Here is a 12,937-nt window from a genome sequence, read left to right on the forward strand (position 1 = left end):
CTGTAAAATAATTAAGAAACAAATGTTATGGTAATTAACAACTGTCTAGGGCAGTGTATTTTAAAAGTTACATAGCAGTATTTCTTCTGAGTCAATATGATATTGATATGCTTTTATTTTAGGGTTTGACAATAAATTGCAGTTAAGGCCTTTCAGGTGTGCTTATTTTCTGTGAGATTTGATGTACCTTTGTGAAATATAAACCTCTAAAAAGATGTTATCAAAAAGAAACCGTATGTTCACAATATTCTGATTTCAAAAATTACTGTTAGAAGTCAGAAACTATAATACTTAATCCCAAACTTGTATGAGGCATTGGTATTTTTCACAGAATAATTTATATTTTAAAAATCTATGGCTGTTAAAAGTTGGAAGCTCTCTGTTAACATTTAATGATCTTGTCAGGGGAATATGATTGACACAATTAAGTTGTCTTGCATTTGAGTTACATAATTGATATGGGATGTGAGTAAGATCCTAATTCAGAACATATGATACTCTTGTTCCATTCCATTCGAGAATGAAATTAAAGCAACTTATAAATAAATCTGGTTTTCATTAAAATATGGAAAAAAGCATCTGCATGCCAAAGCATTTGCAATACAGCTAAGGATTTAAACTCTATATTTCATACTTGGAACATTTTTATCATATAGGATTAAATCCACAGATCAAACAAGTTTTTTAGGAAGTATAAAACTTTTTACTCTAATTCTTTTGGCTTAAAGGAATGTATATTTAGATTACAGTAGGAAAACAGGGGTTCGGTTAGATAATTCTTTTTCCCCCTTAGGAAAAAATTTACGGTTAGTATATTCTTCTAAAATTTTGATTTATAAAAGATGCTTATTTAATAGGTGCTTTTGGAGATTATGTTTTACTGGTTTGTATTTCTCAGGCTGGGTTTTATTTTGCAAGTTTAATCACCTCTGTTCTTTGGAAACTATCCATCGCCAAACACAATTCAGTTGACTGTGACATGCACATCAAATCTAAACTAACTTTACTGTGCATTACTATATTGCCTTATGGTTGAATGGTAAAGAAAAGCACTATATCTGCAATTGGCTTTATTAATGTACCTTAATAAGAAATGATTAACCAGTAGCCAAGCCAGGGATAGAGAAATTATATTTTGCAATAAAGTTTTGTTTGTTTGTTGGTTATTTATTTACTTTGAGAGAGAGAGCTTACGCCAGCAGGGGAGGGCCAGAGAGGAAGGGAGAGAGATTCCTGGACTATCAGCACAGAGCCTGCTGTGGGGCTCGATCTCACGAACCGTGAAATCATGACCTGAGCCGAGATCAAGAGCTGGACACTGAATTGACTGAGCCACCCAGGCACCCCAATAAAGTTCTTTTTATATCAGGAATTTAAAATCCAGTCCTGTGAAGAGGACAGTTTAAAGGAAAGCACCGTTCTGAGAAAAAGGAGGCAGTATCTGAGGCATGTGTTAGTCTGCACTAACATACCATAACTGTGGTTCTGAGGGACTGCTGGGAGGAGGTGACCTTGTCTTTAGTCCCACAGTTAAGTGCTTTGGGTAGTCTCATGGCTTTTGGACATGAGTGAATTGTGGTCTGATATAGTTGTAATACGTTGTATAAGTTGTATAAGTTATAAACTTCAGGACTTAAAGTGTTCCTTTATTCTTACGCAAGAGAAAAGAGTCTTTGGTCCTAAAGATTAATATGCCCTCTGCACAACTCCACCTTCATGACAGTAGGAACAGCAGAACTGTCAGATGGAATCTGCTTTGGTGCTCCTTTGGGTCTTTTTTCTCCTGACACTGCAGTGGTCTGGGTCTGATATTGGGTCCCAGAAGGAGCGTGGTTTTAGGCAGAGAGCCCTGGGCTTTTTGCTGTTTTCAGAAATTTGGTGGTCAGGTGTTCCTCAATGAGGGGTATTTTGATGTTCCCATTTTGACACTTGAATTCAAGAGTGACTAGAAGAGGAACATGCCCAATATCATTTTGTATTCTTTTTTTTTTTTTTTGACATTTATTCCTTTTTTGAGAAACAGTGTGAGTGGAGGAAGGACAGAGTGAGAGGGAGACACAGAATCTGAAGTAGGCTCCAGGCTCTGAGCTGTCAGCACAGAGCCCTACACGGGGCTTGAACTCATGAACTGTGGGATCATGACCTGAGCTGAAGTCGGACGCCTACCGACTGAGCCAAGCAGGTGCCCCGTCATTTTGTATTCTTAATATGTGTGCTCTTAGGTCCTCCTGCATACAGGAATTGAGAGGCATGTGCAAATGCAGAGAGCACATCTTTGGGTCCATTAGTGCTAGAAATACTTGCGCATAGGTTTTTGGGTTCTGACACATGCATTTCCTAAAGACATGAATTAGAGTGAAAAAGGGAAAGGTATCATCATGGTGCTATTTCTGCTGCCGCTCCTTCTTTTGCTCTGTTTAAGAGGAAGTTGCTGGCACCCAACAATACCCGGGAAAGATACGTTACAGAGGACTTCCTCTTAAGCCAGGGTACAAAAGGACACAGTGCATGATGAAGTCCATGTCGGAAGCCAGGGGTGGAAACCCATGTAGAGGAAAACCTTTTCTTTCTTTTTTCTTAAACTGAGATATAAATAACCTATGACATTGTATACATTTAAGGTGTACAACATGTCAGTACACTTCTGTATTGCAGTGTGATTACCACAGTCGTGTTAACTAACCCCTCCATCATGTTCTATTAAAGATCTACTCTCCTAGCAACTTTCAGGTATACATTATTGTTCACTACAATCAGAAGGCTGTACATTAGATCCCCAGAACTTATTCATCCTCTAATTGCAAATTGTACCATTTAACCAACATCTCCGTTCCCTTGCCCACCCCCACCCTCACCCCTGGTAACCACCATTCTACTCTGTTTCTGTGAGTGTGGCTTTTTTTGATTCTACATATAAGTGATAAACGATAATGATCTTTTTTCTGCCTGACTTCTCTCACTTAGCACAACACCCTCAGAGTCCATCCATATTGTCACAAGTGGCAAGATTTCCTTCTTTCTCGTGGCTGAATAATATTCCATTATTCCATATGTATATTATATATATGGCATATTATGTATGTGTGTGTGTATATATATATAGATAGATAGATAGATAGATAGATACACACATATCCCACATCTTTATCCATTCATCTACTGACAAACTCTTAGGTTGTTTCTATATCTTGGCTATTGTGAATAATGCTGCAATAAATATGGAACTGCAGCTATCTTTTCCATATCCTGTTTTCCTTTGGATATATCACCCGGAAGTGGCATCGCTGGATCATATGGTAGTTCTATTTTTAATTTTCTTAGGAACGTCCGTACTATTTTCCATAATGGCTGAACCAATTCGCATTCTCACTAACAGTGCACAGGGATTACTTTATCGCTACTTCCTCACCAACACTTGCTATTTCTTGTCTTTTTGATACCCATACTAAACAAGTGTGAGCTGATATCTCATTGTGGTTTTAATTTGCATTTCTCTGAAGATGAGTGATGTCGAGCTCCTTTTCATATACTTCTTGGACATTTGCATGTCGTCTTTGGAAGAATGTTCATTTCCTCTGCCCAGTTTTACATTGGATTGTTCTTTTTTTTTTTTTTTTTTTTTTGCTATTGCTTTGTATGAGTTCTTTATATAATTTGGATATCAACTCCCTACCAAAGATACGGTTTCCAAATATTTTCTCTCATTCCATAGATTGACTCTTCGTATTGTTGTTTCTTTTGTGGTACAGAAGCATTTTAGTTTGATGTAGTGCCACTTATTTCTGCTTTAGTTGCTTCTACTTTTGATGTCATGTCCAAAAAATAAGTGCCAAAACCAATGTCAAGGAGTTACTTTCCTATGTTTTCTTGTAGAAGTTTTATGGTCCGATATTACACTTAAGTCTTTAATCCATTTTAAGTTAATTTTTGTGAGTGGTATAAGATAGGGGTCCTTTTTATTTTTTATGTGTTTATCCAGTTTTCCTAGCACCATTTATTAAAGAAAATTTTTTCCCCATTGAACACTCTTGGCTCCCTTGTCAAATGTTAGTTGGCTGTATATGGACACAGAGTTGTTTCTGGGCTCTGTTATTTGTTCTGTTGGTCTATGTGTCTATTTTAAGCCAGAACTATGCTATTTTGAATGGTATAGCAGCTTGGTAGCATAGTTTAGGATCAGGAAGTGTGAGTGATGCTTTGTTGTTTTCTCTCAGGATTGCTTTGGCTATCTGGGATCTTTTGTGGTTCCATACAAATTTTAGGGTCTTTTGTTCTATTTGTATAAAAAGTGTCATTGAAATCTTGATAGGGAATATGTTAAATCTATAGATAGCTTTGGGCAGTATGGACATTTTAACAAATTAATTTTTCCTATCTATGAACATGGACAGGATAGCTTTTCATTTGTGTCTTTAATTTCTGTCATCAAAGTATTACAGTTTTCAGTGTATTGAATTTTCACTTCCTTGGTTAAATTTATTCCTACATATTTTATTGGTTTTGATGCTGTCATAAATGGGATTGTTTTCTTTATTTCTTTTTCAGATATTTTGTTGTTAGTGTATAGAAATGTAATTGGTTTCTGTAAGTTGATTTTGTATCCTCCAACTTTACTGAATGTGTTGATAGTTCTAACAGTTTTTTGGTTGAGATTTCCTGTGTATAAAATCGTATAATCTGCAAATAAAAACAGATTTACTACTTCTTTTCCAATTTGGCTGTCTAGCTAGGACTTCCAGTACCATGTTTAAAAAGAGTGGTGAGATGAGGGGGTGGGGGACGCCTGAGTGGCTCAGTAGGTTGGGCGTCCGACTTTGGCTCAGGTCATGATCTCGCAGTTCATGAGTTCAAGCCGAGCATGGGGCTCTGTGCTGACAGCTCAGAGCCTGGAGCCTGCTTCAGATTCTGTGTCTCCTTCTCTCTGCCCCTTCCCCACTCATGCTCTGTCTCTCTCTGTCTCTCAAAAATGAATAAACATTAAAAACATTTTTTTAAATAAAATTTTAAAAAAGAAAAGTGGTGAGATTGGGCACCCTTGTGTGGTTCCTGATCTTAGGGAAAAGCTTTCAACCTTTCCCTATCGAGTATGATGTTAGCTATGGGTTTGTTGTGTATGGCCTTTATTATGTTGAAGTATGTTCCTTTTATACCTAGTTCATTGAAGCTTTTATTATAAAAGGTTATTGTATTTTGTCAAGTGCTTTTTCTCATATGTCGAGATGATCATATGATTTTTATCTCTCATACTATTAATGTGCTATGTCACATTTATTGATTTACATATGTCCTACCACCCTTGTGTTGCAGGGATAAATTCTACTTGATCATGGTCTGTGATCTTTTTAATGTGCCACTGAATTCAGTTTGCTAATATTTTTTTGAGGATTTTTGCATCTGTATTAATCAGGAAGTTTGATGTGTAGTTTTCTTTTTTTTTGTAGTATCCTTATCTGGCTTTGATATTAGAGTATTCTGCCCTTGTAAAATGAATTTGGGAGTGTTCCCTTCTCTTCAGAGTTTTGGAAGAGTTGGAGAAGAATTGACATAAATTCTTCTTTAAATATTTGGTAGAATTCATCATTACAACTATCTGGTCCTGGGCTTTTCTTTGTTGGGAAGTTTTTGATTACGGATTCATTTTCCTTATTCATTAGTGCTCTGTTCGTATTTCCTATTTCTCATGATTCAATTTTGATGTATGGTTCTAGGAATTTGTCCGTTTTCTTTTCTTTCTTTCTTTTTTTTTTTTTTTTAATTTGAGAGTGCAAGTGGGAGAGGTGTAGAGAGAAAAGGAGAGAGAGAACCTTAAGCAAGCTCCACGCCCAGTGCAGAGCCCGACGCAGGGCTCAGTCTCATGACTATGAGACCACGACCTGAACTGAAATCAAGAGACGGATGCTTAACCAACTGAGCCATCCAGATGCCCCTATCCATTTTCTTAATTTAACAGGCCAGTGGGAGACTTTAGCTACATAGTAGAAAAAGAAGATGCATTTTCACTAACTGGGAATTCTGAGAGCATCTACCATATGATTTGGACAAATAATCCCTATTGTCTTTGATACTCTAGCTCCCATATTGGCATGAATTTTACTTTGTTACTATTGTGCGTGTGTATATATGTGTATGTTTCAGTGAAAAATGATTACAGGAAATTTAGAAAAGGCAGATAAAAAATAAAAATCATGCATAATACCATCTCTTACCTAATCATGGTTATTTCATTCCCTTTTAATTTTTCTCAAGCTTTTTTAAACATAGTTAATAACCATAGATTTTATACTTTTATCATTTCCATTTCACTAAATTGTCTTTTTTTTAAAGCTGCATAATATTCCACTGAATATGCTGTTAATTGACCTAGTATTTTCTATTGTTAAATATATAGGACTTCCTGCCAGCTTCTTAATATTATAATAATGTTATATTCATAGTTTCATGCACATAGAATTCTTTATATTATAGATTATTTTCTTTTTTTTAAAATATTTTTTTTTATTTATTTTTTCAACGTTTATTTATTTTTGGGACAGAGAGAGACAGAGCATGAACGGGGGAGGGGCAGAGAGAGAGGGAGATACAGAATCGGAAACAGGCTCCAGGCTCTGAGCCATCAGCCCAGAGCCTGACGCGGGGCTCGAACTCACGGACCGCGAGATCGTGACCTGGCTGAAGTCGGACGCTTAACCGACTGCGCCACCCAGGCGCCCCTAGATTATTTTCTTAGATTACCATATTTTTATTGCTTTTACTACATATTGTCATTGTTTTTCCAGAAGTAGTAGTAATTGACAAGATCACTAACAATGCGTGAAAGATCAACTGTGCCACATCCTTGAATATTGTTTTTAAAATAATTTTACTAGTTTAATTTCAACAGCCTCATTTTTATTTCTTAAATTAGCACCAGAGATTGGATTTTTCTTTGTGTGTATTTACTAGTTATACTTCTTGCATGAATTGTTTGTCCTTTACATACTAAAGTGAAATCTTTACTATTAAATTCTTGGGGCATTAACTCTAACGTTTTAAAACTTATACACATGTATTTTATATTAGAAAATTGAAACCCATCTATATGTAAACCAGGAGAAAATAAAAACTGCTCATATTGCTACCACATAGACATATCTGCTTCTGGTATTTTAAATCTGTCCTTCTGACCATTTTTTTTTTTTTTTTAATGTTCATCCAATTTTCTTAAGTAATCAAATACATCATCACACTTTTTTTTTTTAATTTTTTTTTCAACGTTTATTTATTTTTGGGACAGAGAGAGACAGAGCATGAACAGGCGAGGGGCAGAGAGAGAGGGAGACACAGAATCGGAAACAGGCTCCAGGCTCTGAGCCATCAGCCCAGAGCCCGACGCGGGGCTCGAACTCACAGACCGCGAGATCGTGACCTGGCTGAAGTCGGACGCTTAACCGACTGCGCCACCCAGGCGCCCCTTTCATCACACACTTTTAACTTGCCTTTATTTCATTTACTATGCTAATGCCTTTATATGAAAAATATAGTACTTTTTTTCCTGGTAATTCATGCTCTTTCTTGATAATTTGAAAAATATAGAAAACTGTAAAGAATAAAAATTACTCATTCTATCACCCAGAGATGATGGCTGTCAATAGGTTGTAGTTCCTTTCCATTTTTAATGAATCTATCCTTTCCTCAAAATTGCTATCATGCTATATATATTTATGATGTTTACTGAGTATTCATTCCGTTATTATACTTACAAAAATTTCTTTTTTGAAATTGTTCCCTAGTCACATAATTTGTTTTAGAATTGTCATGGTCTTAAGGGCACCTAGGTGGCTCAGTAGTTAAGTGTCAAGCTCTTGGTTTCTGCTCAGGTCATGATCTCACGGTTCATGAGTTCAAGCCTTGCATGGGGCTCTGCGCTGACAGTGCAGAGCCTGCTTGGGATGCTCTCTCTCTTTCCCTCTCTCTTTGCCCCTCCCTTGTCTCTCTCTCAAAAAATAAATAAACTTAAAATTTTTTTTTAAAAAAATTGTCATGGTATTAGATGTTTGTTTCTGATTTTCTGTATTTTTTTATTCAGTTTTTACCTTCACCAGTTTTGCGCTTACCTTGTCACTCCTCACCAACATTGACTATTATCTTACTTTTAAATATTTGCTAATTTGGTGGTTGAAAAATGGCATCTCATTATTTTGATACCTTTCTTAAATGAAGATTCATTAATAAGAATAATAGGATTTCACTAGAACGTATTTTACTAAAAGGAAGTAGACTTTTCTTAATGGGTGGTTGTAATGGTTGTGTGTGTGTGTGTGTGTGTGTGTGTGTGTGTGTGTGTGTGTGAACACAAACAGTGGATTCCTGTGCCTAAAATAGGACTTTTTTTTTTTTTCTAATAGGTCTTGGTATCTTGATGGACAAATACTACTAATAATCATTTGTGTTGGCATTGTGTTCCCTCTTGCACTTCTTCCTAAAATAGGTAAGTCTTAAGAGAAAAGAACATTTTTTTGTTTGGAAGAGAAAGAAGATAATGTTAAGGGGTTTTTAAATTTCACAGTACCACATTTTTAGCAGAAGGGTGGTAGTGGTGAATAATTTTGAACTCGGACTTATTTTAGGTTGTTCAGCCTTCAGCCTTGCCTAGTTAGCCCATTACTTGGTTTGCAGTAGTATTTTGTCTGCCCTACTAAAATAAAATCTTTACAGCGGAACATTAAAGAGCAGCCTTTCCTTACAGTGTACCATTAGTGGTAAGCCTGTTCCAACTCTGCTGTACAGAGCTGCATAAATGATCTGTGACAGATAGTTGGAATGTTGTTATTCTCAGCCCTAAGCCCCAGATACCAAGCACTGTAATAGAAAACATGCCCAAGATGTATAGCTTTTGCTGTACGTTAAGAACACTTTCCTTATAAATTGCTTTTTATTTTACTGTTATTTTACAGGCTTTCTTGGCTACACAAGTAGTTTATCATTTTTCTTTATGGTGTTCTTTGCTGTTGTGGTAAGTTTGAAATAGAGTACATTGCTTATCTCCTCACTAAAATGGAACTTACTGTGTCAATGTCTTCTTTTTTCTTCAACTCTGTTTTCTGTTAGAGTTTTAGTTCATTGTGTTATTTAAAAAGCCCTTTAGGCCACAAAATTATTTCCTTTGTTGTATCTCTTTTGAAGAGGCTGAGCTAAAGCCACAGTTCAACTTCGGTATCTCTTTTGGTTCACTAGAGAGGAGAGCACACTGATTGTGTTAAAACCTAAGATGAAGTCTAGTTCTTTATGTAGGTGCATGTTTCAGTTTATTTCCATATAATGCTGTGTGTGTATGTGATTGAACTCTCCCTTGCTACTGAAAGATGAGTGAAAGGAAATGCTACCCAAATGAGCAACAACACAGTATACCAGTAGTTGAGCCATATTATAGAGCCATGGTTTCAAGCTATCACAACAATCAAGGAGGCATTTAATTTAGGTTAAACTGTCTTCTGGGATACGAGGATAAAACAACTTTGGATTATTTAAATGAAGAGGAAGTGACCCTGGTTTTAGTGTCCAGAAATAGTTATACTTCAGTGGATGCTCTTAAAACTAAAATACTCAAAAGCGTTTTCATTTAATCATTTGTTGAATTTATCAGCGTTAAAAATCATTGCCCTCCCTCCCTCAGATTGTCTGGCTTGTATCTTAGAAGTAAATGAACTGAACACAGACTCTTTTCTCCCTCAGTTTAATTGAGATACAGTTGACATACAGCACTAAGCTGAAGGCTTACTGCATAAAGACCTGACTTACATATATAGCAAAATGATTACCACCACAAGTTTAGGTAACATCCATGAACATAGACTTTTTAGGCTCCGCACTGAAAAGGGAAACCACAGTTATTTTCACCATAAGTGGATTTTTTTTTGCAGTGGTACTTTATTAATTTTTTGAGTATAGTTGACAAAAAGTGTTACATTAGCTTCAGGTATACAGCATAGTGATTCCATAAGTTAATACATTATGCTATATTCACCACAAGTGTTAGTACCATCTGTCACCATTCAACACTATTATAATATCATTGACTATATTCCCTATGCTGTACCTTTTATTCCCCGTGACTTATTCATTGCTTAACTGGAAGCCTGTATCTCCCACGTCCCTTGACCCGTGTTGCCCATCCCCCTCCCCCCTCACCTCTGGCAACCCTCAGTTTGTTCTCCGTATGTATAGGTCTGATTCTACTTTCTGTTTATTCATTTGATTTTTTAGGTTCCACCTGTGTGAAATCATATGGTATTTGTCTTTTTCAGTCTGACTTATTTCACTTAGCAAACTACCCTCTAAATCTATCCATGTTGTTGCAAATGGCACTATCTCATCCTTTTTTGTTGCTGTGTGATATTTCATTATGTACACACACAACACCACATCTTCCTTATCCATTTGTCTATTTGAATATTTATGTTGCTCCCATATCTTGGCTATCGTAAATAGCTCTGCAGTAAACGTAGGGGTGCATATATCTTTTCGAATTAGTGCTTTTGTTTTCTTTGGGTAAATACCCAGTAGTGGAATATTGGGTCATATGGTATTTCTATTTTTAATTTTGGGGGGAACCTCTATACTGTTTTCCACAGTGGTTGTACCAATTTACGTTCCCTTCAGCAGTGCCTGAGGGTTCTTTCTTCTCTACATCTTCGCCAACACTTGCTATGTATGTCCTGTCTTTTTGATTTTAGGCATTCTGATAGGTGTAAGGTGATATCTCACTGTGATTTTGATTTGCATTTCCCTGATGATTAGTGACGCTGAGCATCTTTTTGTGTGTCTATTGGCCATCTGTATGTCCTCTTTGGAAAAATTCAAGTCCTCTGTTCATTTTTTAAATGGATTATTTTTTTGGCATGAGTTGTATAAGTTATTTACGTATTTTTGATATTAACCCCTTACCACATATATCATTTGCTAATATCTTCTCCCATTCAGTTTTGTTTTCTTGCTGGTTTACTTTGCTGTGCAAAAGCTTTTTATTTTGATGTAGTCCCAGTAGTTTATTTTTGCTTTCAGTTCCCTCGCCTTAAGAGACATGTCTAGAAAAATGTTGACGTGGCTGATGTCAGAGAAATTACTGCCTATATTCTCTTCCAGGAACTTTATGGTTTCAGGTCTCACATTTAATCCTAAGTAGAGATCTTTAATACATTTTGAGTTTGTTTTTCTATATGGTGTTAGAAAGTAGTCCACTTTCATAATCTAATTGTTGAGAAGTATCTACAAGGTTAGGAATGACCTATGTATGCAAATGAACATATGGATGTGAAAGAGAATCAGTCTAGATAACATTGAATTTTTTCCTCACAGATAATTGGCAATCCAAGCATTGCATAGGTAAGAATAATTTGGTTTGTATAGCCGATAGCTTGAAGCATGTGAAATGTATTGATACAAGATGTCTATTGTAGTTTTCACAGTATTCATTTCTGGCAGGTACTCTTAAATTCGGTGCAGATTTCTTAGCAGTCATATGGAAATAATACCGTTTTTCTGCACTTACTCTAACGTTTTATAAACCATCTGCCCAGATTTTTACCTGTGAGCACAATTTAAATTTGATCTGCAATGAGACAATGAAGATACTGTACACCTTTTTTTAATGCTCCTTCTAATTGTCATATTTATTTTAGACTTTCTAAATAATTAGGTTTTGAAATACTAGTGGTTAGGGAAAGGAAGCCTGTATATATTAGCTCAGATTTTTTTGAAGGGTGTCAATGATTTCATTTATTATTTTTGTCAGTTTGTGTTTGTAAATCTATATAATATCTATATTACATTTTTCAAAAAAAAAAAATCAGCCCAGAAATCTGTTTCTTAAATTACACTGCCTAAATAATGTAGGTAAAGCTTGCAGTCTTTTTAAAAAAAATCTGATCAAAGCCGGCTTTAATTTTTTATCCTCACACTTAAAAGGTTATCTGATGGCTACCATTTACCAATCCTAGCATTGGTTACTAGATAAGGAATCTTGAGGTAAATTTATCTTGTTTACCTAATGTTCAATTTCTGTCAGTTTATTTTTTTAATGTTTTATTTACTTTTGAGAGGGAGAGAGAGAGAGACAAAGTGCGAGTGGGGTAGGGGCAGAGAGAGAGGAGGACACAGAATCTGAAGTAGGCTCCAGGCTCTGAGCTGTCAGCACAGAGCCTGATGCGGGTCTCAAACCCACGAACCATGAGATCATGACCTAAGCCAAAGTCAGATGCTTAACCCACTGAGCTATGCAGGTGCCCCCAGTTTCTATCAGTTTTAATATACACTGGTGTAAATAGCATTATTGACGATTTTGTATGAAATTCAGTCTCCTACACATCCCATGGAATCACGGGATAGAATCAGGAGACTCCACCTTCTATGTGAACCTCAGTGGTATTTTTATTTGTAAGAGAACCTTCTTACAACAGGTTTATTTAATTCTCCTAAAAGTGGTGGCATTCTTTTAAACGATTCTTTCAGAAGCAGCAGTTACATAAATGGAATATTGCATTAAACCTAAAAATGTTGGCCCTGGTTAACTTTATTATTCTGCATATGATCATGATAAAGGATAAGGATATTCTTCACATTTCCAAGCAAAATCCAATTTAAAAAGCTTATTCTTACCAAACCCCTAAAAACAGCCATTTGAGGGGAAACCAGCAGGGCGTTGTATCACCCCAGTGAAGTGTAGGTTTCATTACACGCACCTACAGACCCACGTGGCTACCTTCTGCATTCTACTTTTACAGAATTTATTTTACACCTATTATACCAAACAGCATTTTTTTTGTTTTTTTGTTTTTTTCAATATATGAAATTTATTGTCAAATTGGTTTCCATACAACACCCAGTGCTCATCCCAAAAGGTGCCCTCCTCAATACCCATCACCCACCCTCCCCTCCCTCCCACCCCCCATCAACCCTCAGT

At 36.2% G+C, this 12,937-nt stretch overlaps 1 protein-coding gene across 5 annotated transcripts in view; it reads left to right on the forward strand.

Annotated features, from left to right (window-relative positions):
- The window catches only part of SLC38A6 (solute carrier family 38 member 6), a 76,648-nt gene that overhangs the window by 33,715 nt on the left and 29,996 nt on the right, over positions 1 to 12,937 (forward strand). For all 5 annotated transcript variants that reach the window (XM_040477325.1, XM_040477326.1, XM_040477328.1 and 2 more), the window contains exons 7-8: positions 8,385 to 8,467; positions 8,934 to 8,992. In XM_040477325.1, the coding sequence (XP_040333259.1) occupies positions 8,385 to 8,467; positions 8,934 to 8,992 (142 nt within the window). The remainder of the gene's footprint in view (positions 1 to 8,384; positions 8,468 to 8,933; positions 8,993 to 12,937) is intronic.

This window comes from Herpailurus yagouaroundi, unplaced genomic scaffold (genome assembly GCF_014898765.1).
Source record: "Herpailurus yagouaroundi ecotype Mexico unplaced genomic scaffold, PumYag 141, whole genome shotgun sequence".
Lineage (NCBI taxonomy): Eukaryota > Metazoa > Chordata > Mammalia > Carnivora > Felidae > Herpailurus > Herpailurus yagouaroundi.